Source organism: Budorcas taxicolor, chromosome 7 (assembly GCF_023091745.1).
Source record: "Budorcas taxicolor isolate Tak-1 chromosome 7, Takin1.1, whole genome shotgun sequence".
Classification (NCBI taxonomy): domain Eukaryota; kingdom Metazoa; phylum Chordata; class Mammalia; order Artiodactyla; family Bovidae; genus Budorcas; species Budorcas taxicolor.
In genome coordinates this window covers 12,025,281-12,051,971 of record NC_068916.1, presented here as the reverse complement: position 1 = coordinate 12,051,971, position 26,691 = coordinate 12,025,281, and the positions used below count along the sequence as shown (strand labels likewise).

At 58.2% G+C, this 26,691-nt stretch overlaps 1 protein-coding gene and 1 non-coding gene across 2 annotated transcripts in view; both read right to left on the bottom strand.

The window, feature by feature from the left end:
• ADGRL1 (adhesion G protein-coupled receptor L1) overlaps positions 1–21,974 on the bottom strand; it is a 28,271-nt gene extending 6,297 nt beyond the window's left edge. The window contains exons 1-12 of the mRNA XM_052643986.1: positions 21,902–21,974; positions 17,308–17,521; positions 12,346–12,455; positions 8,724–8,738; positions 4,360–5,160; positions 3,027–3,341; positions 2,203–2,306; positions 1,736–1,921; positions 1,376–1,414; positions 1,045–1,228; positions 767–889; positions 48–262 (exon numbers count right to left, since the gene is read on the bottom strand). Coding sequence (XP_052499946.1) covers positions 48–262; positions 767–889; positions 1,045–1,228; positions 1,376–1,414; positions 1,736–1,921; positions 2,203–2,306; positions 3,027–3,341; positions 4,360–5,160; positions 8,724–8,738; positions 12,346–12,455; positions 17,308–17,521; positions 21,902–21,971 — 2,376 coding nt within the window. The 5' untranslated portion in view covers positions 21,972–21,974. The remainder of the gene's footprint in view (positions 1–47; positions 263–766; positions 890–1,044; positions 1,229–1,375; positions 1,415–1,735; positions 1,922–2,202; positions 2,307–3,026; positions 3,342–4,359; positions 5,161–8,723; positions 8,739–12,345; positions 12,456–17,307; positions 17,522–21,901) is intronic.
• Positions 21,975–24,912: 2,938 nt separating this feature from the next.
• On the bottom strand, positions 24,913–24,985 carry TRNAG-CCC (transfer RNA glycine (anticodon CCC)). The gene has a single exon. It is a non-coding gene; the product is annotated as a tRNA-Gly (tRNA).
• Between the last annotated feature and the right edge of the window lie 1,706 nt (positions 24,986–26,691).

Genomic DNA, 26,691 nt, shown 5'->3' with positions numbered 1-26,691 from the left:
TGGAGGGTACTGGGACACTCACGGAAGGAGTGGACATCTCAGCTCACCTCCAGGTGGGCCACAGTGAAGATGACAGGGTCCATCAGGAAGACTCGGCTGGACTCCTTGTTGATGGACGCTGCGATGACCTGTGAGTTCACCACCAGGGAGGCGCCCCCTGGGCCCCCCGAGCCTGCTTCACCCGCCAGCTTCACCGTGGCGTTCTCGGTGGACAGGAAGAGGCCCAGGTTGTTGTAGAGAATGAAGACAACCTTGACCACTCCTAGGTAGGACAGGCCCAGCAGGCGTGTTGTCAGCCCCTGGCTGGCACCGCCCTCCAGTTACTCTGGTCGCTGGGACCTTTGAAGTCAGGCTGCCGCCCAGGCAAGCGGGGCTCTGGGAGCCCTTCTGTGGGACCGCTGCTCAGTTGCAGGCAGTTCCCAATGGCAGGGTAGTGATCCAGGACACACCTCACCCACCTCTCACTTTCTGTGTGACCTTGAGCAAATCCCTAACCTCTCCGGGCCTTAATCTCAAATGGCACAACCTGCCCTAAACTCTGAGGATCAGGCTGCTGTCGCACAGGAGTGCCCCTCCAAACTGTCTGAGGTTCTGTGGGGCTTTGTGGGGTCCCCCTGAATCCCCTGAAATGTTACACTCGCTTGGATGAAGGACACCTCTGTGTGTGGCTATGGGCTCTGACCTCATCAGAGTCGTCAGCCTGATCAGAGTTAAGGACTTCCCCACGAGAGGAGCTGGGGTGCCGGCTCAGGGTTCGGACACTGACCGTTGCGGCTGTTCTGCTTGATGGTGTTGGCAGACAGCTGGATTGAGTTCTCACTCGGGTACTCCTGGGGGAACACCAGCTCCTGCACTTGGCCCTCAGTGTTCAGGACTGTGACCTCGAGGACTGTGGGGACAGTGGGTGGCAGGGCACACAGGGTTGAGGCCTGTCCACAGTCCAGAGGCCCAGGCAAGGTTGAGTGCCAGGGTAGCCCTGGGTGTCCAGGAGGAGCAGGGACCCCCCCCCACCCCCGACTTGCCCCCCACGACAGCAGCACTCACCCACGTTCTGCTTGGCGGCCAGGAAGCGGGCCGGCTCCCTGACATTGTCCGCCAGCAGGAAGGCGCCCTCTTCCAGGACGTCCAGCAGCATGGTGGCTGTGTGCGCCTGCTCAGTGGCGTTCATGTCCTTCCAGGACTCGAGGGCCTCCGGCCGCAGCAGGTTGTCCACCGTCTCCACCACAGCCTGCAAGTGTGGCGGGGCAATGCTGCGACTCCCCGTGTCCCTCAGTCCCTCCAGCTGGGCTCCGCACCCCCTTCTCCGAGCCTCTATCCCCAGTGCCACCTGGGGCCCGCCCCACTCACTCCGCAGACAGGAGCCCCTGGGCCTCACCTTGATGTAGTCCTTGCAAGTTCTCTCCCGCTTGTGCATCTGGGGAAAGAAGGAGGTGGGGTGAGGCCTGGTCTCCCAGCCCCTCTCTCCTTGAACCCCGACACTCACGTCTGGGCACCAGAGAGCTTCTTCTTCTGTCTCTGCCACTGACCTGGGGCTAGCCCACGAGCAAGAGTTATTCCTAAGGAAGCCCCCGCATCCCCAGGACCACCCAGGAGGGAGTCCTGGCCGGCCTGGGCTCTGTCCCGCCTTCTCCTCTCCTGGCCGTGGGTGGCTGCCCAGCTCTGCAGTGCCAGGCTGGGTATCTCCCAGGTTCCCAGGGTGGTGCCCCTGCCCCACGGCCCCTGCTGCCGGGCCCACCTTGTTGTAGTTCTTGCCGGCCGACTCGCGCTCGATGGGCCGCAGCGCCTGCAGCTGGGCGTCCAGAATGTCCAGCAGTTGCTCCATCAGCTTCACAGAGGAGGACACGTCACCCGCGTAGATGGAGCCCCGGGTGTGGCGGGCCAGCTCGCTGGCAATGTTGGCCGCGTTCTCCCCACTCTTGATCTGCAGGAGGCAGGAGGGGGAGCCCCCAGTCTCATCAGGGACCATCCTGCTTCTCTCTCCACATACCCGGCCTTGGCTCAGCCCCTCTCATCCCTCTCTGTGGCCCCTTCTCCCTGCCTGCCCTGGCCCTCCCCATCTGTCTGTTCCCTCTGGAGACTAGGGGTGGACCCTGGCCTGTCTCCCCAGGAGTTCCACCACCCCTGCTGTGCCCTGTGCCTGGGCACCCAGGGCCAGCAGAGTAAGCACGTGTGCCTGTCTGGGGGCAGGGTGGCTGCTGGTACCTTCTGGGCCACCTGGTTGACCCAGGGGGAGGTGCAGTTGCTGAGGTCAGGGCCCCGGGGATTCCAGAGCCCCAGGGCTGGTAGACACTGGAAGGAGGCAATTCCTGTAGGGACAGACACACAGGAACAGAGAAGGGAGCCACGGGGAGGGATAGGAGGATGGGCCAGAGCAGGGAGAAAGGAGATGGCAGAGAGAGAGGGACGAGCAGGTGAGGGGAGAGGTGAGGGGGCACGGAAGACCGGACATGAAACAGGCCAGACAGTCAAAGAGAGGTGTCACTCTGAAATGACATGAGCCACCCACTTCCCCTAAACCCTCCCTCTTGGCTCCTCTTCCAGCTTGGCCTGCCACAGTCGGAGGCTTCCGGTCCCCACCACGCCTCTCGCAGAGCCTCTCTGGCCCTTCCCTCAGATCCCCAGAGCCTGTGGTCCCAGCCCTGCCTTCTCTGGTGTGTCAGCCGCTGTGTGCTGGCCCCCAGCTGCTCCTGAGCCTGTGTCCATTTCGGTCTGAGGCCAGGACTCAGGTTACCTCCCAGGGGCTCCCTGCAGGGTCCATCCAGGGCTTTGCTTGGCAGGTGCTTAGAATTGCAGGAGGGGACAGGGGTGGAGCAGGGGGCACTAACTGAGCTGTGACTGTGCCCTGGGGACACAGCTGCAGACATGAAGCATGACCCTTGCATACAGCCCACTCTGGCAGGGAAGGTGGACAGGTAAGTGCATCCAAGCTGAGTTAGGGGCGTGTCCCCTGTCCCTTCCCTGGACAGGCCAGCAGTGGTCATTCCCCAAGCCAGCTGCAGCAGAGGTCACCTGGGCTTGGCACTCACCTCGAGTCCCCTTGGGGCAGGGCCTCTCCACCAGCATGCCCTGCTGGGTGGCCGGCCATTGGACCCGCCGCACCTCTCGAGGTTCACAAAAGAGTTCTGGGGACACGTGCAGATTGGGGGCAGGGGGCCGCCGGGTGCTGGGGGCCGGGGCAGTGGCTGGAGGTAGGTCAGGTCCCAGCTGGTTGATGGCACCCACGGGGTGCGTGGTGAGGGGTGCCCGGCGGAGTGGAGTAGTGGCTGCGGGCGAGGCCGTGCTGGTCAGGGGTGTGGGCCGGGCTGTGGTGGTTGTGCTGAGGGGTGGGGAAGTGGCTGGGCCTGGAAGGGAGAGGGGATACGAGATGCGGTTATCCCCAGGGTTGGTCTCCCACTAGGTCTGGGAGATCTCCCCTAGCCCCTCTCTGCCCAGAGGCCCCATGCACCCCTGGGACTATACAGTGTCAGAAGGTGGCAGAAATCCACTCATTTGTACTCTGAGGTCTGAGAGCCACCGCAGAGGACAAGCCAGGAAGGCGGTGTTGAAGGCTCCCACCCTCATGCTCCTCTTACTCTGGGGCTCTCTGGCCTGGCCACATCCCTTCCCTCTGGGGACTTCAGTTCCCCCTTTTTGATTCAAGGGGACTCTTCTGGAGCTGTGGGGCTGTGGAGAGCTGGTCAGGGTGGCTGAGGGGTTAGAATGAGACTGCCGAGGGGTTCCCAATCCTAGTCAATATCAGCAGTTCAGCTTTGCTGTTTTACTGGTACTCCCACCCAAGACTGGGGTTGAAGGGGCTCCAGGGCTCAAAACGCTCTTAGGAGACTCAGTGCAGCTTGGCTAAAAGCCCAGAGTCCTTGGTCTAGCTTCTCAAATAAGCAAGTTAGCTAATCTCACATCCACCCAGAGCTTGTGTAAATCAAAGTCGCTCAATTGTGTCCAACTCTTTGAGACCCCCATGGACTGTAGCCTGCCAGGCTCCTCTGTCCATGGAATTCTCCAGGCCAGGATATTGGAGTGGGTAGCCATTCCCTTCTCCAGGGGACCTTCCTGACCCAGGGAACAAACCCAGGTCTCCCACATTGCAGGCGGATTCTCTACCATCTGAACCAGCAGGGAAGCCCACCCAGTGCTTGGGTTTCCTCATCTGTAAGTGAGGCAACAGTAAGCCCTGGCTGTCAGAGTGCAAGGATCAGAGGAGTTAATTGCAAAGTGCTGAAAACAGCCTGTCCCGTTGCTACGTCTGTGACCTCCAGGGTTCCTCCGAGCACCTCCAGGTCCTCTAGGAGCTCAGAGTGCACCCCCCTCCGCTGGAGACCCAGGGTCAGGGGCTGTTGGGGAGTGAACTCGAGCTGTCCTCACCCGCACTAGGGTCGGGCGGCCCAAACTCCAGGCTATAGCGCACCACAAAGTAGTTGTTCCAGACATAGAGCTGGTTGTCGCGAGGGTTATAGTCGACAGAGGAGACGAACTGGTAGGGGTTGGGAAAGGCCAGGCTCACGGGCTCCTCACGGTTGGCGTTGGTGTTGAAGGCGTAGTCCACGCGGTTGCCGGCCGCCTCGCTGTCGTCATCCACGTACACCGAGCGCAGCACGTACAGGACGCCGCACACCATGAAGGCGTTGGACGCGGAGCGCTTGTCGTAGCCGGTCTCCCACGTGCCCTCGAAGCGCAGCGTGTAGGGGTTGAGCTGGCTCACCACCAGCCGCCCGTTGTTGCCCTCAGTGGCGTAGATGACCCACAGCCCGTTCTCGTCCACTGCCAGGTCGATGTCGGTCTTGCCCCCCCAGCGGTAGGGCGAGGTGTCGTGGTAATTGGCCGTGTTGATGACAGTCTCCCCGCTCTTAATGCGCGTGCGCAGGTCGTACTTGACGATGTTGCGCGTGCGCTCCTTGTTGTAGAAGACGGCGCCGTCGTAGACCACGAAGCCCGTGCCGTCTACGCGGTTGGGCAGGCGATAGGTGGTGGTGTGGCGCGCTGCCACGTAGTCTTCCCACGAGGCGTACTCGGTCAGCGTGTCCGTGCGGTAGGGGATCCACGGCATGACGTAGATGCGGTCACCCGCCTGCAGTGGGTCCTTGCACCATGCACCAGACTGGTGCTCCGACTCGTGGGTTGAGGTGGGCTCCAGCACCTTCTGCAGGGTCCCTGGGCACACGAAGACTGGGTCGGGCGGGGAGGTGCAGGGAGGACACAGGCAGAGGAGGAGCGGGGTGGGGGGGGGACGGGGGTGGCGAGGGAGGGAGAAAGAGAGGCGAGTTGGTCACGTGGCCAGCGGGGGGAACCAGGCTGTCCCCTCCTGCTGCTGCAGTCACGGTTGCTTGGTAGGGCTGGTGATGGGAAGGGGGTTTCTGGGCTGGGACCCCTGCCCCGCCCAGCTGCCCCTCTCCCTGGAGATGTCAACCCTGGAGGCCATTAAGAGCAGGGTTAGTGGTGGAGGGGAGGGAGGAGGTGCCCCTCTTTCCTTCCCTGGCTGCTAGAGACCCCACAGGCTGGGGATAAGGGGTTTGGCAAGAACCATCCCATAGTCAGTCTCGAGTGCCTTTAGTGGGGGATGGAGAGATTTTCTCATTGCAGCCACTGGTGGCTTTGAGTTTCCAGGGACTTAGGGCCCTGTCCCTTTGCCATCATTTGCGCCCGTATGGAAGAGCTAGGGTCAAGGGTCCCTTCTTTCACCAACCACACCAGGACACAGATATATATATGTGTTTTTTTTTTTAAACTCCATTTTCTTCCTCCTGCAAAAACTGCAAGGTAGAGTGATGTTTCCATACCCACTGTGGGTGGGTGTCAGGAGCGCACTCCTATTCCAGGGTGAAAGAGGCACCCAAGGTTCCTGACGCAGCCTGTGACAAACCCCCACCCAGCACCCAGGAAATCAGGAGCTGAGGAAGGGTTTTCGGAAAAGTCCAGCCCCTCCTGAGGGGTGCCCAGCCCTGCCCCCAGCCGGCAGGGTCTCATAGGGTTTATTGAGCAGCAGACACTGATACTGGTGCACAGGGATGGTGGGGCAAGGGCAGAGAGGGAGGGGACTCCGGGGAGAGTTGGGTAGGGGGGAGGAGAGCTGTGTGGAGGGAAGAGAGACAAGTGGTGGTGTGGGGGCGCTCGGCGAGGTCCTGGCTCCAAGGGAGGCACGCCGGAGAGCACCTGGGAAGAAAGAGTTAGTGCTGGCGAGGAGAGAGGGGGGTGAGCAGAGAATTCACTCCAAGGCCCAGGCCCGACTGAGGGTCCCTTGGGGGGGCAGTCCCAGGTCCAGCTCAGAGGGGGCCAGGGAGGGAACCAGGTGCTAGGATAAAGACCCAGCCCGCCCCCGACAGGCCCCCCACCTCCCCTTCCCCGACCCGATTTACCTGCAACCATCCCCGGCTCGGGAGGAGGGACCAAGGCAGCGCTGATGTCAGAAAGGTGGGGGGCCCCGCCCCACCCCCCCATTCCCTGAAAAGGAGGAAAACCTCAACTGCATCTCATTGGCCACCAATGGCCTGCCCACCCTTGCCCAGTCACGACCCAGTGCCACCAACTCCTGGACTCCCCTTACTGACCCGGTGGGAGTCTGGGCTTGCACAAACAGTGTGGCCAGGCTCCCCTCCTTCTCCTCCCATAGTGGCAAGGCCCCTCCAACCAGGATGGCTGGGGGCCTCCCTCTCAGCGCCCAACTAGCAGAACCCGAGGACCAGCCAGGGTGAGAGTTTGTAGTGAATTCTCTGCTCCTGCTTGGCCTGTCACCAAAGCAGCCGGCCCGAGGGGACAAGAGAGGGCTGGGACTTGGTGCTGGCTTGGGGCGGGGCGTGGCCCCCGTGGCTAGAGGGGCTTGGCCAGGAACCATTCCTCATTCCCCTAATTCCAGCCCCATTCTTCAGCAGGCTTAGGTGGGTGGCTGGGGATTCCAGCCCACCCTCCAGAGTATCAGGGACTTTCTGATCCAGGGGTCTTGGGTCACAAAGCAGCCAGGTGCATGCCCTGTTTTAGGAGGGGGAGAGAAGCCTGGGGCTCCAGTGCTGTGTTCCCCGTGCCGAGGGGTTAGCCTGCACCTTCTGTCCAGCCCACTGGCCTCTGCCCTTTTCTCCTGTGCCTGGGTCTTCCCTCTCCCCAAGCCGGGCCCCCCAGCCAGCTTTGTGATGCCTGACAGATGTGTTTGTGTGTGTGTGTGGGGGGGTGGGCAGTGGGAGGTCTCAGAGCCCGGCTTGGTGGGCAGGGCATGGAGAAGGAAAACGTGGTTAGAGGTTATGGGGGAATGGGGAGAAGATGAGGAAGGGCCTGTTCGGGGCCTTTGCCAGCAAGGACCCTGCCCCAGCGCCAAGCTCCCAAAGCCTTCTCTGCCCTCCAGCCTCCTCCCACCCATCCCTTGAAGAGAAAAGATCCCAGGCTGCGTATCCGACCACCACCGGGCCTGCAAGAAGAGTGTCTGGTGCTGGGCGGAGAGACTCCAGGAAAGAGAGAGGGAGAGAGTGGTGGGGTGCAGTGAGGGGCAGGGCGGTGGGCTGGTGGCCCAGGCCTCTATGAGATGGGGGGAGGGACAATGGGGAGGGGAGCAGCTCGGAGGGACCCCGCCCTGCCTCCCTCAAAGGGGACCCTCCACTGACCACCGTAATTTCAAGGCCAACGTGATCCCGAAAGGTCATCTCTCCCATCCCCACCTCAGCACTGTCCATTTCCCACGACTTCCAGGGGAGGCAGCGGCCCTCCGCAACGGCCAAGCCCAGCCCGGCCGCCCTCCCTACCCGCCGTGGAAATTACGGTGCTCACGGAAGCCCCCAGACCCAGCCTGTGCCTCCCCCGCCCCGCTCTCTCTGGTCCTCTAACCACAACAGCCCAGAAGAAACCCTGACTGCAGCTTCGCAAGTATTTCAGAACCAAAGAAAAAAAAACAAACGCTCCCCCGCCCCTCACTCCCCCAACCATGAGGCCCACCCCCACCCCCTCGGCCCCCCAGTGATCTGGTAGGCACCCTCCCCGGGCTGGGGGCAACTCACACCCCTCTCCCCAGGGGCTGCCCCCCACCACCCCCCGCTGGTGGAGGATGGGGTGGGGGTGGGGAAAACTGGTGCTCCGTGCTCCGAAACAGCTCTGGGCCTTGGAAACGCCAAACCAGAAGGAACTTAAACCACCAGGAGCCAGAGAGAGAGAGAGACAGAGAGAGAGAGAAAGAGAGAGAGAGAGGAGGAGAAGAAGGAGGTAATCTGCTCCCCAAAAGGAAAACAAAGGTGCCCTTCCCTCCCGCCTCCCCTGAACCAGACACAAAAGTTGGGGCAGGAAGAAAAGAGAAGACAGACGGCTCCCCCGGTGCCCTCTGCCCCGAGTCGGGAGCCAGGGAAGAGGGTCCCTCCCTCCCCACCCACCCTGGATGCTTATAGACTTCTCCTGAAGGAGGCAAAAGAAGTATGAGAGAAGGTCAGGTTCCCCCCCAACCCCTGCAAGGGCCAGGGACTAGAAAGGAGGGCCAGGGAGAGAGAGAGAGAGAGAGGAGAGAGAGAGACAGAGGCAGAGAGCAGAAGGTCCTGCCCGAGCTCAGAGAAGCTCCCTTGGGTGTCTGGAGGGTGGAGTTGCCTGGTCGCACCAGGGCTGGTCCCACCAGGGGGGGACACCGGGGTGGGGTGGGGAGCGACTGGACCAAGTTGGGGGTGGGGGGTAGAAGAAGGGGCCGGAGGGGAGGGCAGGTCACATAAGTGTGGCACAGGTAAAACAAAGTCTGAGTTAGGGGTTAGCATTGGTAACAGTGCGTTTACCTTTCTGCTCCACTTCTACTTTAAGCATCGGAAGAGAGAGAGAAAACAAATTGAAAAAAAAAATGTGCAAGAAAAAAAGAGAAAAAAAAAAAAGATTAAATTGCTTTCGTTTCTTTTCTGGCAACACGCCCCCTTTTCCTTTCTTTTCCTCACTCCTGGTTCCCCAACCCCGAAGGTAGCGTCAGCCCCCGCCCCCACGTCCTTTCCTCCTAGGGAGGATGTCGGGGAGACAGTCACAGGGAGGAGGGAGACACACGGGAGGACAGAGACTGAGAGAGACATGGGTCGGGGTGGGGAGAGATACAGGTAGGCAGACGGACAGAGCCCTCAGCCCGGAGGGGGCACCCTCAGTGCAGCAAGGCTGGGGAGGGCGAGCCCCAGCCGGGAGGCAGCTCCGCTGCGGGGGCACCAGGAAGGGATGGTGGGGGTGGAGGAACCCCTTGGTCCCCTCCAGCCCTGCCTGCTGCCCTCGTGCTAGAACCGGGGGCCCAGGAGGGGATTCAGTGCCTCCCTCAGCCTGGGAGCACCACAGAGAAAACACGCAGAACGCCCTCCCCTTCTGTGCTGGCCTTAAAAAGAGTCCAGCTGCGTTTCCCCAAACCCTTGGAACCCCACCCCCACCCGGAAGCCAACACAGAGAGAGGGTGGCGTCGGACACAGAATGATGGAGAGGCAGACAGGCGGAGCCCGGGGCCTCCAAGAGCCCCGTGGGGGAGAGGAGGCAGAGAGGGAAGAGGCTGGGCTGGGGGCGACATCACAGACGGGGCAGGACAGCAGAAGGGGGCACAGACACGCTCCCCCGCTCCCCTGGGGGCAAGCCCGAGGCTCAGTCTCTCTGCCCAGCTCCCCCCTGGGGGCCCAGGAGCTGGGAGCTCCCCAGCCCGCAGCTGGGATGGGCAGGCGGGCAGCACCTGGGGAGGAAGGGGGCACGGGTTAGACTGTGCTCAGCTGCAAGGCAAATCCAGTGTTAGTTGGGCCTGTCGGGTATGTGTGCCAGGGGAGGGGGGGTGCCCCACACACCCACTGCTCCCTTCCCACAGTAGCCCCACACCCACCCCCGACCAGCACTGGGGTCACCCCAGCCCCTGAAGCCCATGGCAAGTGGGGCTGCCCAGGCTGTGCTCCCTCCAGGGTCTGGGCCCTCCGGCCCCTTAGGAACCTCTGACCTGGGCCTCGCTCTCCTGCCACCTGTCTGTTGGGAGGGGCAGTGTCTGACTCCCTTCCCAGCGCCTCTCCCAGAGCCTGGTACACAGGAGGTGCTCAGAGAAAGAAAGGTCTGGGGCTAAGTGAGTGCCAGGCCTCCCTGTTCGGTGGCCTGGCTTCCATCACCCTTGGAATGCCAGCCCTCTTCTTCTGGGACCAGGAGTTAGCCCAGCCCCCCAGATACATCCTCCATGTGAGTGACTCTGAGTGTGAGAGTGTGTGTGTGTGTGTGCTGCTGCCTCTCCCAGGGCTCAAGGTAGCTCTCTCCCATCAGACTGGGGGCTGCCCATTCCCTGAGCCCTCCTGGTCTCCGTGGGTCATGCCCTCCCGCCCACACTCAGAGGTTCAGCTCTAGGAAGTCTCTACACCTCTTCCCTGCTTCTTTACCTGCATGGTATCCCTCTTTTTTTTTTTTCCCCCCACTTGCTTTTGGACGCCACTTAGACCAGGAGATTTTTTTCCCCCTTGCCTTTTATCTTCCTGGTCTCAGGAGAAACTGGGCTTGTCATCTGGTGTTAGTTTTAGTTTTGATTACCAACAGCAATAATAATCGGTAAAAGTCATGGTGAGTGGTCAGAAGAAAAGCAACGACTACTAACTGCTCAGCGCTTATTAGGCGCCAGGAACCGAGCTAAGCACCCCTCTGGCAGCGTTTCGAGAATCCTGTCTATAAATGAGGAAACAGGTTCAATGAAGTGAAGCAACACGACAGAACGGGAGCAGTTTCCTTCACATCTCCCGCTGGGGGTGCACACAAGAGCTTTCACCCGCGTTCTCCGGAGTCCTGGCAGCATCTCAGAGGTGTCTGATCCCCTCCCAGCATCACAGAGGAAGGTGTAGGCTCAGCTGGATTGAAAGGACACCCAAACCATTACTGAGCACATCCGGAACCAGGCTTGGGTCTGGGCGCTGGGGAGGGGGTTGAAGATGAGGTCTCTGCCCTGTGGGGGGAGTTTACAGCCAGCACTTTGCCACCACGAGTGGGCTCTGTGGCGGGCCCTGGGCTGAGTGCCTTGCACACATGACCTCCCGGACTCTTGCCTCCTGCAGCAGCCCAGAGAAATTTAAGTCATTTGCTCCAGTTTCGGAGCCAGAAAACCCAAGGGCCGGGGCTGAACCTCGAACCCTGTCTAGATCTCCCCACTGTGCTGTGCTGCCCAACTCCTGTCCCCCTTCCCCTGCTGCCCCAGCCCACAGGGGGTGGGCAGTGTCCCCAGTGCTGTGGGGAGGCTTCAAGGACCAGACGGGCGTCCCCCTCAGGCGGTGACTGGAGGCCTCGGTCGCTGAAAGGAAAGGGCAAGGAGTAAAAGAAGAGAGCTATGGAAGCACATGAGGCTCCTATCTCCCCCAGCACGTCTGCGGCCACCTGCGAGGAGAAATCAAAGGTTGGGGGTTGGGGGGAAGGCTGGCGTGGGAGGGGAGAGGAGGGAGAGTCACAGGGCCTCCTGCTCCCCCGCCCCTGCCCCCCACACTCAAGGCACCCTGGTGGCCCTGCCTCCTCCCCCCTCTGCCCAGAGGGCCCTACCTCCAGGTTGGCTATGTGAAGCTGGGGGCGGAGAGGAGCGAATGGATGACGGGGAAGGGTGGGGAAGCATGAGGGCTGGAAAGAGGGTCATGTTAAGGGTAGGGTACTGAGGAGGAGAGACCCTGTCGATAGTTTGCTTCCTTTGGTCGGGTTCAAGAATGGCAGGCCCCTGGCTCCCCAGATCACCTTCCTCAGGATGCCTGGGTGCCACCCTCAGCCCAACATGGCAGCACTTCCTGTGCAGACAGGAAGTACTAGTATGCTAATAGGCAAACCAACCAAGAGTTAGGAATCTGCGGAAGCTGCCCCTAGCCCTTCACATGAGATCTGCTGCCAGGCCTCAGAGGGTGACCTGCTTCTCTATGGGTATAATGTTCAGCTTCCAGGATTGGGAAGGGGCAGGAGTGGGGGCCTGTGAGGAGTGACAAGGATAAGAGAAAGGAGAGGGAGCTGAGAGGAAGTGGGGTTAGAGGGAAGAGCATGTGTGTAAGAGGTGGTCAGGAAGGGAAGAGCAGGGGAAGAGGAATTAGACGGCAAGGTCTGGGGAGAAGAGAGATAATAAGTGTGCCAAGTGGAGTACTTGGGTGTGGCCTTGAAGTGTATAAATAAGCCAAGGGCAGGTGAAGAAGCAGGGTGAGCAGGCCAGAGTAACAAGAGCTGAAGGTGCCCAGTGGATGGGGACAGAGGCAAGGGTGGGGGTGGGGCAGTGGACAAGGGAGTCAGAGCGAAGAGAACCTGTGAGGGGGAGCGGGTCCAGCCATCCCTGTGTCCCTGGCCCAGCTGGGCCTTGTGTGTGTGTGTGTGTGTGTGTGTGTGTGTGTTCAAGGTGTCTCCTCCTCACTTGCTTCTGGGAGGGGGAAGGGCCCGTGTCGCATGAGGAACAAGATGACTCACTGTAGGGGACACAGTCGTACTGCACCTCCAGGTACTTGTAGGTCCCAGGGCAGGGGTCCGGAAAGGCGTCCGAGCCAGCGACCACCACACACTGGGTGCGGTTGTTACACCTGTGGAGGAGAGATGGGGGGCTGGGAAAAGACGAGCCTGGAACTGGGTGGGGGAGGCCCAGGCTCAGGAGCCGAAGGGACATCTCCACTCCGGGAAGGAACGGTGGCGACCATGGCCGCGGCCACATGTGGGTGTTGTTCTCTGCTTCCTGTCTGCTCTCTCCTTCCAGACAGGAGTCGTCTATTCTCAGGCCTGGCACAGCAGGAAGCTCAGGGCTATGCCAGAGGGGTCACTCCATAAACTGGTTTTCCAGTCACCTTTCATCACTTTCATCCTGAGTGTCACCTGTGCCATTATGTCTTTTTCTTCCCCCATAAATTGACCATAAAACCTGTCCTTTGTTCAATAAGATGTGAAGCCATACATATAAGGTGGTATCTTTGTGAACATTGATGAAACGCTCCGTGTTTGCCACCTCATACCACGTCTTGACACGTCCCACCTTTTGGACAGAGCTGCAGCCAGAGACGGGCAGAGTCATCCCTTCATGCTGAAACCATCCTCGGTTCCCCATGCGGAACTCCCCCAAGTCCCTGTCGACTTCTCAGGAGTCTGGCTACCATGTAATGGGAAGTCTACTTAGCGACAACAAAAAGATGTTTCTTCTCTGCTGTCTATACCCACGGTCAAGGTCTCTATTTCCTGGAGCAGGCCGAGTCTTGGCTGGGCAGGACAGCACCTTGACTGTGGCTGTGTAAGAAGTGGTTTGGTGGGGCGGGGGCTTCCTGACAGGTATGAGGCAGAGGGGGCTCCTGCGTCTTCATTTCAATCCTACTCTTAACCAATGACTGCTTAACTCATGAGCATCTGCTCATACCCACACCCCTCAACTCCCCTTTTCAAAATATAACACTGATGGGAGGTAGGAGGCAGGTTCAAGAGGGAGAGGACATATGTATACGTGTGCCTGATGCATGTTGATGTATGGCAGAAACTAACACAATATTGTAAAGCAATTATCCTTCAGTTAAAAATAAATAATATATATATATATAACACTGAGCTCAGATGGTTAAACAGAGACTTTGTTACCGATGACCCAAAGAACTAGTTCTATTCCCCAAAGAACTGAAAGCAGGTGCGTTCACCTCCTGCAACACTGAACGTGTATTTGTGTACAACTGCTTGTACATGAATGCTCACAGCAGCATCATTCACACAATCACCAAGCGGTAGAGACAACCCACTGGCGAATGAGTGGATGAATGGAACACAGCTTACGCACACAGCGGAGCACTATTCAGCCATAAAAAAGGAAGGAAGCGCTAATACTACACCACGCGTGAGCCCTGAAAGCACCAGGCTCAGTGAGAGAAGCCAGCCCGAGAGGCCACGTGTTTCACAGTTCTGTTTATGTGAAATGTCCAAAACAGGCACATCCAGAGACAGAAAGTAGATCACTGGTTGCCAGGGACTCAGAGAGGGGTGGGGAGTGACTGCTCAGGGTGACGGAGTTTCCTTTTGAGGTGATGAAAATGTTCTGGAACTTGACAGAGACTGCACAATATCGTGAATGTAATTAACGCCGCTGAACTGTTCACTTTAAAATGGTGAATCTTTTGTTATGTGGATTTCGCCTCTATGAAAACAAAAAGAAAAACACAGAAATGGTGGCCTTCCTGGAAAAACCGCATGTCCAGCCTCCCCTGCTGGGAAGTGCCTGTGACTTGAGTTCTAACCCAGGAGGTGAGAGTGGGTATGATGTAGCCTTTAAGGGAGTGGCCCCAGGGTGGAAGTGGGGGGGCAGGGTTTCGGTACTAAGATAGAGGCAGGTGCTGAGGGTTTTTTCAATTCTGATCCTGTTTGTGAGCTAAGTCACTTTAGTCGTGTTCGACTCTTTACAATGCTATGGACTGTAACCCGGCAGGCTCCCCTGTCTGTGGGCCTCTCCAGGCAAGAATACTGGAGTGGGTAGCCATGCCCTCCTCCAGGGGATCTTCCCAACCCAGGGACAGAACCTGCATCTCTTGTATCTGCTGCATTGGCAGGCGGGTTCATTACCACTAGCCTCACCTGGGAAGCCGATCCTGTTTAGGTCACTGTACTTACTGCGGGGTGTCTCTGTCAGTCACAGAGCTGGACCCTGAACTAATGCAGCGTCTCCATGTGCAAAGACAGCGGGGGCAGCGGCCTCATCACGTTCGCTCAGCCCCAGTGACCGCACTACTCTGTCCCCCACCCCTCTGCCCCAGAACTGAGACCCCATGAGCGTCGGAAACTAGGCGAGTTTCTGCGCAAGCAACTTGGGGAGATGGCGAAAAACCATCAGCACCACAGACCCTGAGGCTGGTCTGAATGAAGTGGGCAGGGAGGATCTGGAGAGGCAGTGGGTAGGAGAAAAGGGGGGCTGGACTGGGATGCTCCACACAGGGGTGTTGGGAGATGGAAATTAGGGAAGAGGGAGGAGATTGCTGCAGGAGAATAATTTATTGTTTTATGTGTTTTTTTTTTTTTTGCCACACCTCACAGCACGTGGACCTTATTTCTCTGTGCTAAGTTGCTTCAGTTGTGTCTTACTCTATGTGCCCCTATGTACTATAGCCCACCAGGCTCCTCTGTCCATGAGGATTCTCCAGGCAAGAATACTGGAGTGGGTTGCCATTCCCCTCTCCAGGGATCTTCCTGACCCAGAGATTGAACCCAGGTCTCCTGCATTGCAGGCAGATTCTTTACCGTCTGAGCTACCAGGGAAGTCCCCAAAGAATACTGGAGTGAGTTGCCGTGCCCTCCTCCAGGGGATCTTCCCAACCCAGGGATCGAACCCGTGTCTCATGTCTCCTGCACTGGCTGGTGGGTTCTTTACCACTAGCACCACCTGGGAAGCCCCTGACCAGGGATCAAACCCATGCCCCCTGCAGTGGATGCTCAGAGCCTTAACCACTGGACCACCAGGAGAGTCCCGAGGGTAGATGTTTGAGAAAGCAATGGTGGAAGGGAGAGGCTGGCGTGGTTCCCGCCCGGCCCACCTACCTGAGCCACTCGACCATGCCCACTCCCTGCCCCAAGCTCTCAGAAGGCTTCTGGTGACCCCATCCAGTGAGGGATTCTGGGATCCCCGAGGAGCAGTGGAGCTGGCCCCAGGCCTCCTTCGCTTTTCTAGTTTTCTGCTAAGGGTCCTGGAGTGAACCCTGCTCTCTCTCAGGCATTTGGCAAAAATTCAGTGAGCGCCTGTGGTGGAGCTGGCTGTGGACATGGTGGAGACAGACAGCACTCCTTTTCCCTGTGGCTGACAGCCCAGGGAGGGAAGACGTGAGAGAGACACGATAAAGAGGCAATACAGCCAGTGAACTGTGGGCAGAAGTCAGGACTAGGAGAGAGAGACGGAGAAGGGGCTGGGAAGTGGGCCGGGGGCACTGTGATTTTAGAGTGTGGTCAGGTAGACCTCATTAAGAGGCTAGTCAGGCAAAAAAAAAAATCCCTGAATGGGGGACTTCTCTGGCGGGCCAGTGGTTAAGACTCTGTGCTTTTAGTGCAGTGGTGGGGGGCGGGGGGGCGTGTGATCAATTCCTGGTCGAGGAAAGAAGATCCCATGTGCTGGTAGCAGGGTGCAGCAAAAAAACATAACTCAAATGAAAGAACCTGAGTAAGGGGAGGGAGGAGTCACGCGGGTTTTGGGGAAGAGGATTCCAGACAGGGGGAACAGCCAGCACAAAGGTCCTGAGGGAGCCCCTAGCAGAAGATGGGTGATGAGTCTAAGGAGTGGCCAGGTAACTGAAACCCAGTGAGGAGGGGCATGGAGAAGGTGAGGACTGAAGAGGACGCTGCAGAGGGTCCAGGGCCTTGTGGACCTGAGCAGGACTTAGGCTTCTGCTCTGAGTGAGGTGGGCACCAAGCAGGGATCTGATAGCAGGCAGGCAGAACCTGACTCAAGTGCTCACAAGCGCTCTCTGGCTGCTATGGCGGGAACAGACGATAGCAGGCAAGCAAGAGAAGGCAAGGAGAGGGGGCAGAGGATGCTGTAAGCAGCCGTGGCGGGTTTGGCGTGGAAGCAGCAATCAGTCTGGGTTAAAAAAAAAATTTTTTTTTTTAAATTTGGCTGCACTGGGTCTTCATTGCTGTGTGCCAGCTTCCCCTAGTTGCGGCGACGGGTGCCACTCTCTAGCTATGGGGCTCGGGCTTCTCATTGCGGTGGCTTCTCTTGTTCCAGAGCAGTCTCTAGGCCCACGGGCTTCAGCAGTTGTGGCACACGGCATTAATTGCCCTGTGGCATGTGGGATCTTCCCGGACCAGGGATCGAACCCGTAGCTCCTGTATTAGCAGGCGGACTCTTAACCACTGGACTAGCAGGGAAGTCCTAAATCTGGGTAAAATCTGCAGGAAGAGCTGACTAGCTCTAGGTGGTCTGGCTTGCGTGTGTAGCTTTGTACACCTCCCCCCCCACTCAAACACACACTTACAGAAAGGAAGAGTCTTCACACTCACTCGCTCCCTCACATTCTCACCTCCCTCCGACACAAGCACATAGCCTTCTGCCGTCTGTGTTCAGGTGTCACCTCCTCAGGGAAGCCCTCTGGGCTGCCCCTCAGCTCCTCTGACACGGCCCCCAGTCCTGCCATGGCTCTTGCCCCGCAAGCCCCCGCTAATCTTGGGATGAGCCTGTCTGGAGGCAGCAGGCTTTTGGCGAAGGGTATGGACTGGGGAAGTGACAGGCTGGCGGGGGGTGGGCTGGGTCTTACTGGCTGTTTGCATGGCACCTGGCCCCTAGTAGCTGCTTAGGAAACATTATGTCGAATGCCCACAAGGAAGGGTGAAGGGGAACAGGGTGCGCTGGCCGTGGGGCACGCAGAGGACAGGCACCTTATTTGGGGCCCCTCGGGACTGCTGCCGCCCCTTCCTCCTGGAGCCCCTCACCTCTGGGACATGATCTTGAAGGCGTCCGGCAGGTAGCACTGCACGTTCTCCATCTGGAAAGGGTCGGCGTCGCAGATCTTGTCGTCTGTACGCCCATAGTTGGCGTTCTCCACCATGATGACGTCACTGCCCGGGCACCGCAGCTCGATGGGGTAGCCTTCACATGCCAGCTCCCGGCGCATCAGCCCAAATGGGAGCCCAGCCCGGCTCAGGCCTGCAGGGAGAAGGGGGAGGGAGTTGGTCACCACCAGGCCCAGGAGGGGTGGGACGGAACCTCACTGAAGAGGCTCCACCTCCAGCTTGACTGTATCGGCCTGTGGGCTGTGTGAACCTCAGTTTATTCATCTGTGAAATGGGCTTCTCGGTGTGCCCACTTGTGTAGTAAAGCCATTAGCCCGGCCCAAGAAGAGTCTGGATCCTGGGAGGTGCCCTGTGAGCCCTTGTAGTGTCCTTTTTGAGAAGAGTGTCTTTACTTGGGGGCCCAGAGCCATGCCAGGGTAGCCTGTGTGAACTGTTGATGGGTTAAATCAGGTCTTCCCCCCTCCACCAATTCATATGCTGAAATCAAGCCCTAACCCCCAGTATCTTAGAACAGCGGTCCCCAACCTTTTTGGTACCAGGGACTGGTTTCATGGAAGACAATTTTGTCCCATGGACAGGGGTATGGGGACGACTGTTTTGGGATGTTTCTCATAAGCAGCGTGCAATCTAGACCCCTTGAATGCACAGTTCACAGTAGGGTTCACGCTCCTATGAGAATATTAATGCCACCGCTGATCTGACAGGAGGCGGAGCTCAGGCGGTAATGCAAATGATGAAAAGCAGCTGTAAATACAGATAAAGCTTCACTTGCTGGCCCGCCACTCATCTCCTGCTCTGCAGCCTGATTCCGAATAGACCATGGACCACTACTGGTCTGCGGCCCAGGAGCTAGGGACCCCTGCCTTAGAATACAAGCACACGTAGAGTCAGCATCTTTACAGAGGTACTCAAGTTAAAATGAGGCCACTAAGGTGGGTCCTAATCCAATATGAGTGCCGAAGAATTGAAGCTTTCAAACTGGTGTTGGAGAAGACTCTCACGAGTCCCTTGGACAGCAAGGAGATCAAACCAGTCAATCCTAAAGGAAATCAACCCTGAATGCTCATTGGAAGGACTGATGCTGAAGCTGCAGCTCCAATACTTTGGCCACCTGATGCGAAGAACTGACTCACTGGAAAAGACCCTGACGTTGGGAAAGATTGAAGGCAGGAGGAGAAGGGGATGACAGAGGATGCCACGGTTGGATGGCATCACTGACTCGACGGACATGAGTCTGAGCAAACTCCGGGAGATGGTAAAGGACAGGGAAGCTTGGTGTGCTTCAATCCATAGGGTTGCGAAGAGTCGGATGTGACTGAATGACTGAACAACAGCAAATCCAATATGAATGGTGTTCTTATAAAAAGAGGAAGTTTGGACCCAGAGACGCACAAAGCAGGAAGATGACGTGGAGACGCAGGAAGGAAGATGATGGCCCTCTGTGAGCCAAGGAGAAGGGCCTGGAATAGACCCTTCCCCGGCGGCCTTCAGAAGGAACCGGTCTTGCCAACATCTTGATCTTGGACGTCTGGCCTCTAGAAGTGGGAGGGAATACTTTTCTGTTGCTTAAGCCCCTAGTCTGTGGCACTTGGTCACGACGGGCCTAGCAAACTATGAATAGCTCACTAACAATGCGGTTTCAGGCAGGTGTTTTGGGTCATGTAGCAGTTGACCTCTAGAGGGGCTGGAGATTGAGGCCAGCCATGTCTATGGGACTGAGCCTCAGTAAAGACTCTGGACACCAAGGCTCAGAAGAGCTTCCCCAGTTAGCGTATAACATGCGTGGTGTGGCTCATCGTTGCTTAGAGTTCCCGCTGTCTGCGACTGCACTGGGAGGGAACCCCCAGAAGCCACCGTGCACAGAACCTTCCCTATGTTGCCCCAGGCCCCTCTTCTCCTGGCTGGTTTTCATCTGTGTCAGTTCACTGTAGTCAACGATGTTGTTTAGTTACTATGTCAGGTCTGAATCTTTTCTGACCCCCATGGACTGTAGCCTGCCAAACGCCTCTGTCTGTGGGATTTCCCAGGCAAGAATCCTGGAGTGGGCTGCCATTTTCTTCTGCAGGGAATCTTCCCAACCAAGGAATTGAACCTGGGTCTCCTGCATTGGCAGGAGGAATCTTTACCACCTGAGCCACCAGTAATCAACCGCAAGGGACGGTCTTCCCTTGTGGCTCAGTGGCAAAGTCTGGCGGGCTACAGTCCATGGGGTCCCCAAGAGCCAGACACAGCTGGGCGAGTAAACAACAATAATGGTGTCTGTGAATTTCATGAATCCTTCAGGCAAATCATCAGAGCTGAGAGTGGCCTGGGGCACTTCTCTAACTTCACACCACCCCCATGCACAGAGCAGGGAGGGTATAGAAGGGAATGTCCTCACATTCTGGAAGAAACCACAGAGCCTGGCTTTGCTACTTCCCAGCTGACAGGCCAAGTGGGTCCTTTGGGCCAGAGTTTCTCCCATTGTGGCCCTGGGCATATCCGCATTGTGTTCGGAATGCAGATTCTGAGTGCCCCCAGACCCAGGCCTGCTGATCCCGAATCTCGGGGGTGAAGCCAGGAACCCCTAAACGGGTACACCCCACCCCGTGATTCTCATGCACACTCTCGTCCGGACAGCTGCTGCTGGCGCCTCACCAGGCCTCAGTTTCCAGATCTGTAAAATGAGCAAACCACAGCCCAGGGCTGTACTGGGAGGCTTCTGCGCTAGATGTTCTGGAAGGAGGTGCTGTGGACAGCGAGGGCATCCCAGGGAGAGGGCCCCTGGCTTTCACTTGGCAAACTTCCTAGGGTTGCCATGACAATGGAAGAACTTGCCATGGGCCTGGCTCTTGGAGGGGTTACATTGTCACATGTCAGCTCCCTTCCTGTGCCTTTCAGGGACTGCAAGCTGGGACTCAGGAGCCCAGTAGTTAGGGTTTAAATCCCAGCGCAGCCACTCCCTGGCTGGTGGCTTGATGTAGTCACTGACCACCCGTGTGCCCTTACTTCCTTCTCTAGGGAGCCGACAACGCCTACCTCATGGGCCTCTGCTGAGGGGTGCAGCAGAACTGGTCCGCGGTGAGCAGACAGGCCCCTGATTACTACTGTCAGGAGGATGATGAAGGCAGCTCGTCTCTGTGGGACAGAGCGGGCTCAGCATCATCCACGCCTGCCAGGGCAGCCACCTTTTTGCACACTAGTCCCAGCCAGGCCTGTGCCGGGGGTCCGAGGAAAGCAGGGATGCACACAGGGGTCCTGAGTCGCCAATGTGCTGTCACTGGCGGATAGAGAGAAAGTCCCAGTGCACACTGGCAGCAGAGACAGACGGGCCCCGTGCTGCGATCTAGTCCCTCTGATGCCAGCTGGGGGCCCAATGGGGTTGGCAGCCAGGCCCTCGGGGTTTTTTGGGGTGAGTTGAGTCCCACTTGGGGAAAAGTTTTACATGTGTTTCTCCAGCGCCATCTGCTCCCACGTCTAATTTTAGTCCTTCCTGGGTCTGGGAAGGAGGCTGGGGGTGGAGAGCTGGCTCAGATGGGTCTGGGGGTGGAAGCAGCCCCGCCCGGCCCCGCTGGGGCTGTGGGGCAGGACCTGGATGGGCAGAGAACACAGGTGCTGCGGGAGCGGAGGTTGCCAGCTGGCTGGAGCAGTGCCAAGGCCTGGTGGCACGGCTGAACGACGGCCCCTCCACTTTTGAGGCTCTCTGTGAGAGGGAGCACTGGAGAGCAGGACCTACCACCAGCGGCCTCCAGACAGGGCTGGGAAGGGCGGGGCAGGGTGCACCCCCAGGGCAAGGGTGAGGCTGGCGGGCCTCCTCTCTCTGCCTCTCATCCCGCGCTGCCCTTGCCCCTGCCTGGGCCCACTATGGGGACAGTAATTGAGTAATCGGGTGAGGGTGGGCGGGCAGGCTCCGGGCACTAATTGTGGCGTGTGCAGGATCCCGGGGCCGGCATAGGGCCGAGCCGGATAATTAGTTGTTTTTAAATAAACGTCAGTGGGCATGCTTTAATTAAGCCTTCTTCCCAGCGAGAGCCTCGGAGATGTAATCACAGAGAGACACACACACAGAGGAGACGAAGAGCCTCACCAGGAAGGCCTGTCCCGGTCCTGGAAGCCACAGCCCAAATCCCAGGCCCTAGGACCCCTGGTGGGATGAACCCTGGAGCTCTGGGTTTGGGGTGAGGGGCTGATTCGGGGACCCCTTGAATCAGGGTGTGTGATCACCAAGTATTTCTCTGCTCTGGGTCTGCCAGACTGAGGCTGGGTGGGGGCCTGATTCTCTTAACAAGGGATCAGGAGGTTGTGGTGGTTGACTCTTCTGCAACCCTCCGGAGCATAGCCTACCAGGCTCCCCTGTCTATGGGATTCTCCAGGCAAAAAGTGGGTTCCCATGCCCTCCTCCAGGGGAATCTTCGCAACCCAGGGATTGAACCCAGGTCTCCTGCGTTGGCAGGCAGGTTCTTTACTGCTGCCCTGGTCGGGGGTATTTCGGGGTTTCATCCCCCTCCCCTGCCTCGGCCCCCTCAACACCTACCTTGGGTGGCTGAGGTGACGAGGATGGCTGTGACGCAGAGACTCCAGAGCGCGGCGGCCAGGCGGGCCATGGCGGCGGCCAGGGGTGCGTTCTCGGCTCAGTGGGCTGTGCAGGGGGCCTTGCCCCACATCACCAGGTGGCCACCACGGCCTGGTCCACCAGCCTGTGGAGGACAGGGAGAGTGAGGTGGGGGGCAGGGCGGGCCAAGGAGGAGGGCAGGTCTCCTCTCTTTCTGCTGGTGCCCGAGGGCCTCTAGCCTGCTGCCCCGAGAGGGGCGGACCAAGCTGGCTGTATCTGACAGAAGCAGCACCCCTGGGCCAGAGGCTGAACCCTCCAAGGCCTCTGGCTCACGCTGCACCCCCACCCCACCCCAACAGGTGGACCCACCCATTTGGGCACCTTGGATCTCCCAGAAGCACCTCCTGGAGTCTGCCAGCACCCCCTTCCCCAGGTGGCTGGGGTAATTCTTTGGGCAGTACCAGCTAAGAAGGGCCCACCTGCACCCAGGCAGGTCCCAGACCCTCCACCCCAGAGGAGAACCCTCTGGAAGCCTCTTAAAATCGAGACCCTTCCAGTTCGTCTCCCCTACCCCAGCTTCGTCATCCAGCACGGCATCCAGGGTAGGGGACCCAGGCGTCTTGGCCCCGGCCTGCAGCCTCCCGGGCTTGGGCAGGAGTCCAGGGCCCCACCCCCAGCCCCTTGGCTTCCTGTCTCTCTGGCTCTGGAAGCTAATTAGAATCCAGCTGGCTGGCGCCACAGATCAGGGACCAGGGACAACTAAGTCCCCTCTTTCCTCTCGGGGGGACCCTCAGGGTGAGCTGGAGACAGGCAGGCGGGGTAAGGGGTGGGTGCAGCCCCTTAGGGGGGCTGGGGAAGCTGGAGGAGGGGTGGGAGTTGTGTGTCCTTCCAGGCTAGCCCTCCCCTTCCCCAGTCTGTCCTTCCCGGGCACAGTGGCTTCGAGGGCACAGAGCCGGGTTCTGACCACTTTTTCTCCCTCCCAGCCTCTCCTCTTCTCACTGCTTCTGTCTCCCCTGGGATACTCCCAAGATGGGACACCCAGATCTCCACGCTTGGTCCTTTGCTTCATCTACAAGCCGGTTCTTCAAGTGTGACTCTGGCCCAGGGGCACCAGCCTGGACAGGAACTTGCTAGACATATACCTTCTCTGAGGAGGGTCAGCACCCATGTTTCTTTTTTTAAAAACAGCTCTCTTTTATTTATTTGGCTGCATTCTTGGTTGTGGTTCACCAGCTCAGTAGTTGTGCGGCGTGGGTGTAGCTGCTTTGTGGCATATGGGATCTTAGTTCCCCCGCCAGGGATCTAATCTGCACCCCCTGCATTGCAAGGCTGATTATTAATCACTAGACCACCAGGCAAGTTCCAGCACCCCACGTTTTAACCGGCTCTCATTCCCTGATAACTCAGTTGGTAAAGAATCCGCCTGCAATGCGGGAGACCTGCATTTGATCCCTGGGTTGGGAAGATCCGCTGGAGAAGGGAAAGGCTACCCACTCCAGTATTCTGGCCTGGAGAATTCCATGGACTGCAGAGTCCATGGGATCGCAAAGAGTGGGACATGACTGAGTGACTTTCACTTCACTTCTAGTGTGCAAACCCTTGGTCTGTCCTCTACTTGCAACCCCTCCCCTCCTCCCCGCTGTCTGTCCTATGGTCTCAACACCAGGGACAAGCTCATACTTTCCAAGCCTCTTATTTACAGTTTGGAATCTCACAAAAGAGCCCTGACGACTGGTCCTTTTCCCCCCACAATTGAAAGCCTATCGACCAGCCCAGTAAGCTCCCTGACCCCACTCATGCCTCCTGCTCTTCTTCAAGCAGCCCAGACCCTGCCCCAGGGCCTCGGCACTTGTCCCTTCCTCTGGGTGAATCTTCTGCCTGCCAGTTATTCACATGGCCTCTTCCTCTGCTCCCTGGCCTCCTTCAGACCTTGGTTCAAATGTAACTGTTTCTCTTCTCTAATGGATGTGCCCCTCCACAGGCAGGGATCATTGCATTGTTTTGGTCCTGCTTCCACAACAGGCCTGAATGTTTGTTGAACAGCTGTTGTTCAGTTGCTCGGTCATGTCCAACTCTTTTGCGACCCCATGGACTACAGCCCGCCAGGCTCCTCTGTCCATGGGATTTCCCAGGCAAGAATACTGGAGTAGGTTGCCATTCCCTTCTCCACGCTGAATCAGTCTCAGAACCCGAACCTAGGAATCCTCCTCAATTACCAACTCCTCTGCTCCGCCCCCCCTTCATAAGCTCCTCCAGCAAGTCCCACGGGCTCTGCCTCCCTCCAAAGTACCCTGTCAATCTGCCCACTCCCCAGGGCCACCACCAGGCCCAAGCCACCACCCTGCTGCCCCCAGAGGCTTGTCCTGGCCTCCTCCTCTTCCCAGCCTCGCTGCCTCCACTCAGTGCTAAGGCCATCATTCAATGACGTAAATTTGAGCATCAACCTCCCCCTCTGCTCTCCCCTGGGGTCTCCGTTCCTCACCAGGACCCAGAGGCTGCTGGTGACCTGGTGTCACCACGTTCTCCAATACAACCCTCCTCCCAGTCCTAGGAGCTCCAGCTTCCTTCCGGCCTGAGCCCTTGCCTGGGCTGCCCCTCCGCCTGGAACACTCTCCCAGCAGCCCCATCGCCTGCTGCAGCTTCTCATCATTCAGGGTTCAACCTCAAGGTCACCCCAGCAGAGCAACCTACCCTGACCGCCCCCACCACACCTGTACCCTCGCTTGCCATCCTTTAGCCCTGTTTTTATTTTAATTTATTTTGGTCACACTGTGCAGCTTGTGAGATCTTAGTTCCCTGACCAGGGACCGAACCCTTGACTCCTGCAGTGGAAGCGCAGAGTCTTAACCCCTGAACCGCCAGGGGAGTCCCTAGCCCCATGTTTAATTCACAGCACCTGAAATCACCTTCTTTTTTCTTTTAAGCATTTTGCTTTTTTAAAGAAATTATTTATCTGGCTGCACTAACTCTTAGTTTCAGCATGTGGGATCCAGTTCCCTGACCAGGGATAGAACCTGGGCCCCCTGCATTGGGAGCCCAGAGTCTTAACCACTGGACTACCAGGGACGGCCCTGAAATCACCTTCTTGTATAAGCAGGTCTATTGTCAGCCTTCCCCACTAGACCATGAGCCAGTTGAGGGCAGGGACTCAGCACAGCTTCTCAGGGAATAAAGATTTGGGCTGCTCACTCATGGGGCAGGACGTCCCTCCAGGCCTGTCTCCTCTCGTGAGAAATGGAAAGTAATTTCCCGGCGCAGCTCCCCACCCAGACCCCCAGGACCCTCCCCAGCTCCCAGCCTGCAGCAAACTCTCCCCTGTACTTCCTCAGCCCACAAACATCTCTCTCATCCCCCAACCCTGTCCAGATGTGGCCTTGGATGGTGTCCTTTCATTTTGCAGCATTCTACAATTTTACATGGTCTGGGGCTGGGGTGGGGGAGGGGCACCACCTCATTGCCACCCGCATCTTCTACCTTCCAGACTTGGGGTGGAGCGGGGAACTGGCACTAGCTAGGCTGCTGGATGCTCCCCTCCCTGACTCTCCCCTAGGGAGTGTAACTGGTTAGCATTCTCCCTCTGGCTCCCTTAGGGAGTTAAACCGGTTAGCGTCTGGTTAATGCCAAAGAGGCTGCCGGATGCCAGGCTCTGGGTGCAGCCGGCCAGCATGGGTCTGGGGTTCAACTCTGTCATTTCATGCCTCAAGGCCCTGAGTGGGACCCCCCACCACCCACCACCCCTAGTTCCCTGACACCTTGTTTCTGCAGGGTTCTCGTAAGGACCACAGCCTACATACACAGTAAGCCAGCAAGGCCCGTCAGAGGATGCTGTCCCAGAGTAAGGAGGGTCAGGACCCAGAAAGCATCCATGAAGGAGCTGGCTCTTCTCTTTCTCCAGGCTGGGCCTGCTCCCCAGAACCCCAGGACCCCAGCCCTCTTCCCTGTCCACACCCTGCTCAGGGATTCCACCGGCCTCATGGCTTTAGACACCATCTGTACCTGGGATGACTGCAGCCTCTGAGTCCCAGCCCCGTTTCTCTCCTCACAGCTACACTTCTGTCTGGATCTCCGATGCACCTTGAGCCTCACCAGACCCGACCAAACTCCCCGTTTCAGGGCATGGTCCCCCCTGGCACCATCCTCCAGGAGCCTTGGGTCGGAATCCTAGGAGTCAAAATCTGGGATTTCCCCCTTCCCTCACCCCCACAGCCAGCAGGAGTAAGCCCAGGGTCTGCACCTCCAGAGCAGCCCAGCATCTGTCCTCCAGACCTGGGCATCACCATCGTCACCAAAGAGCCCTGATCCCTTCCCCGCTGCCCTCCAGCACCTCCACTTCCACATCCCAGGCTCCCCTGGCAGCCAGAGGGGCTTTTTAAGAGATTGTGGTATCACACTCACTCACTCACACACACACACACACCCCCCGTTGTTTAGTTGCTAAGTTGTGTCCGACTCTTTGCGACTGCATGGACTGTAGCCCACCAGGCTCCTCTGTCCATGGGATTCTCCAGGCAAGAATACTGGACTGGGCTGCCATTGCCTTCTCCAGGGGATCTTCCCCACCCAGGAATCGAACTCACATCTCCTGCCTTGGCAAGCAGGTTCTTTACTAGGGAAGCCCCATATACATATATCTATGATGTAAAACTTGGGATTTTAACCATATTCAAGTATACAATTCAGTGGCATTAGTTACATTCTCAATGCTGTGCCACCTGCATCTCTATCTATTTCCAAAACTTGTCTATCGCCCCGAAGAGAAACGTGTGTGTGTT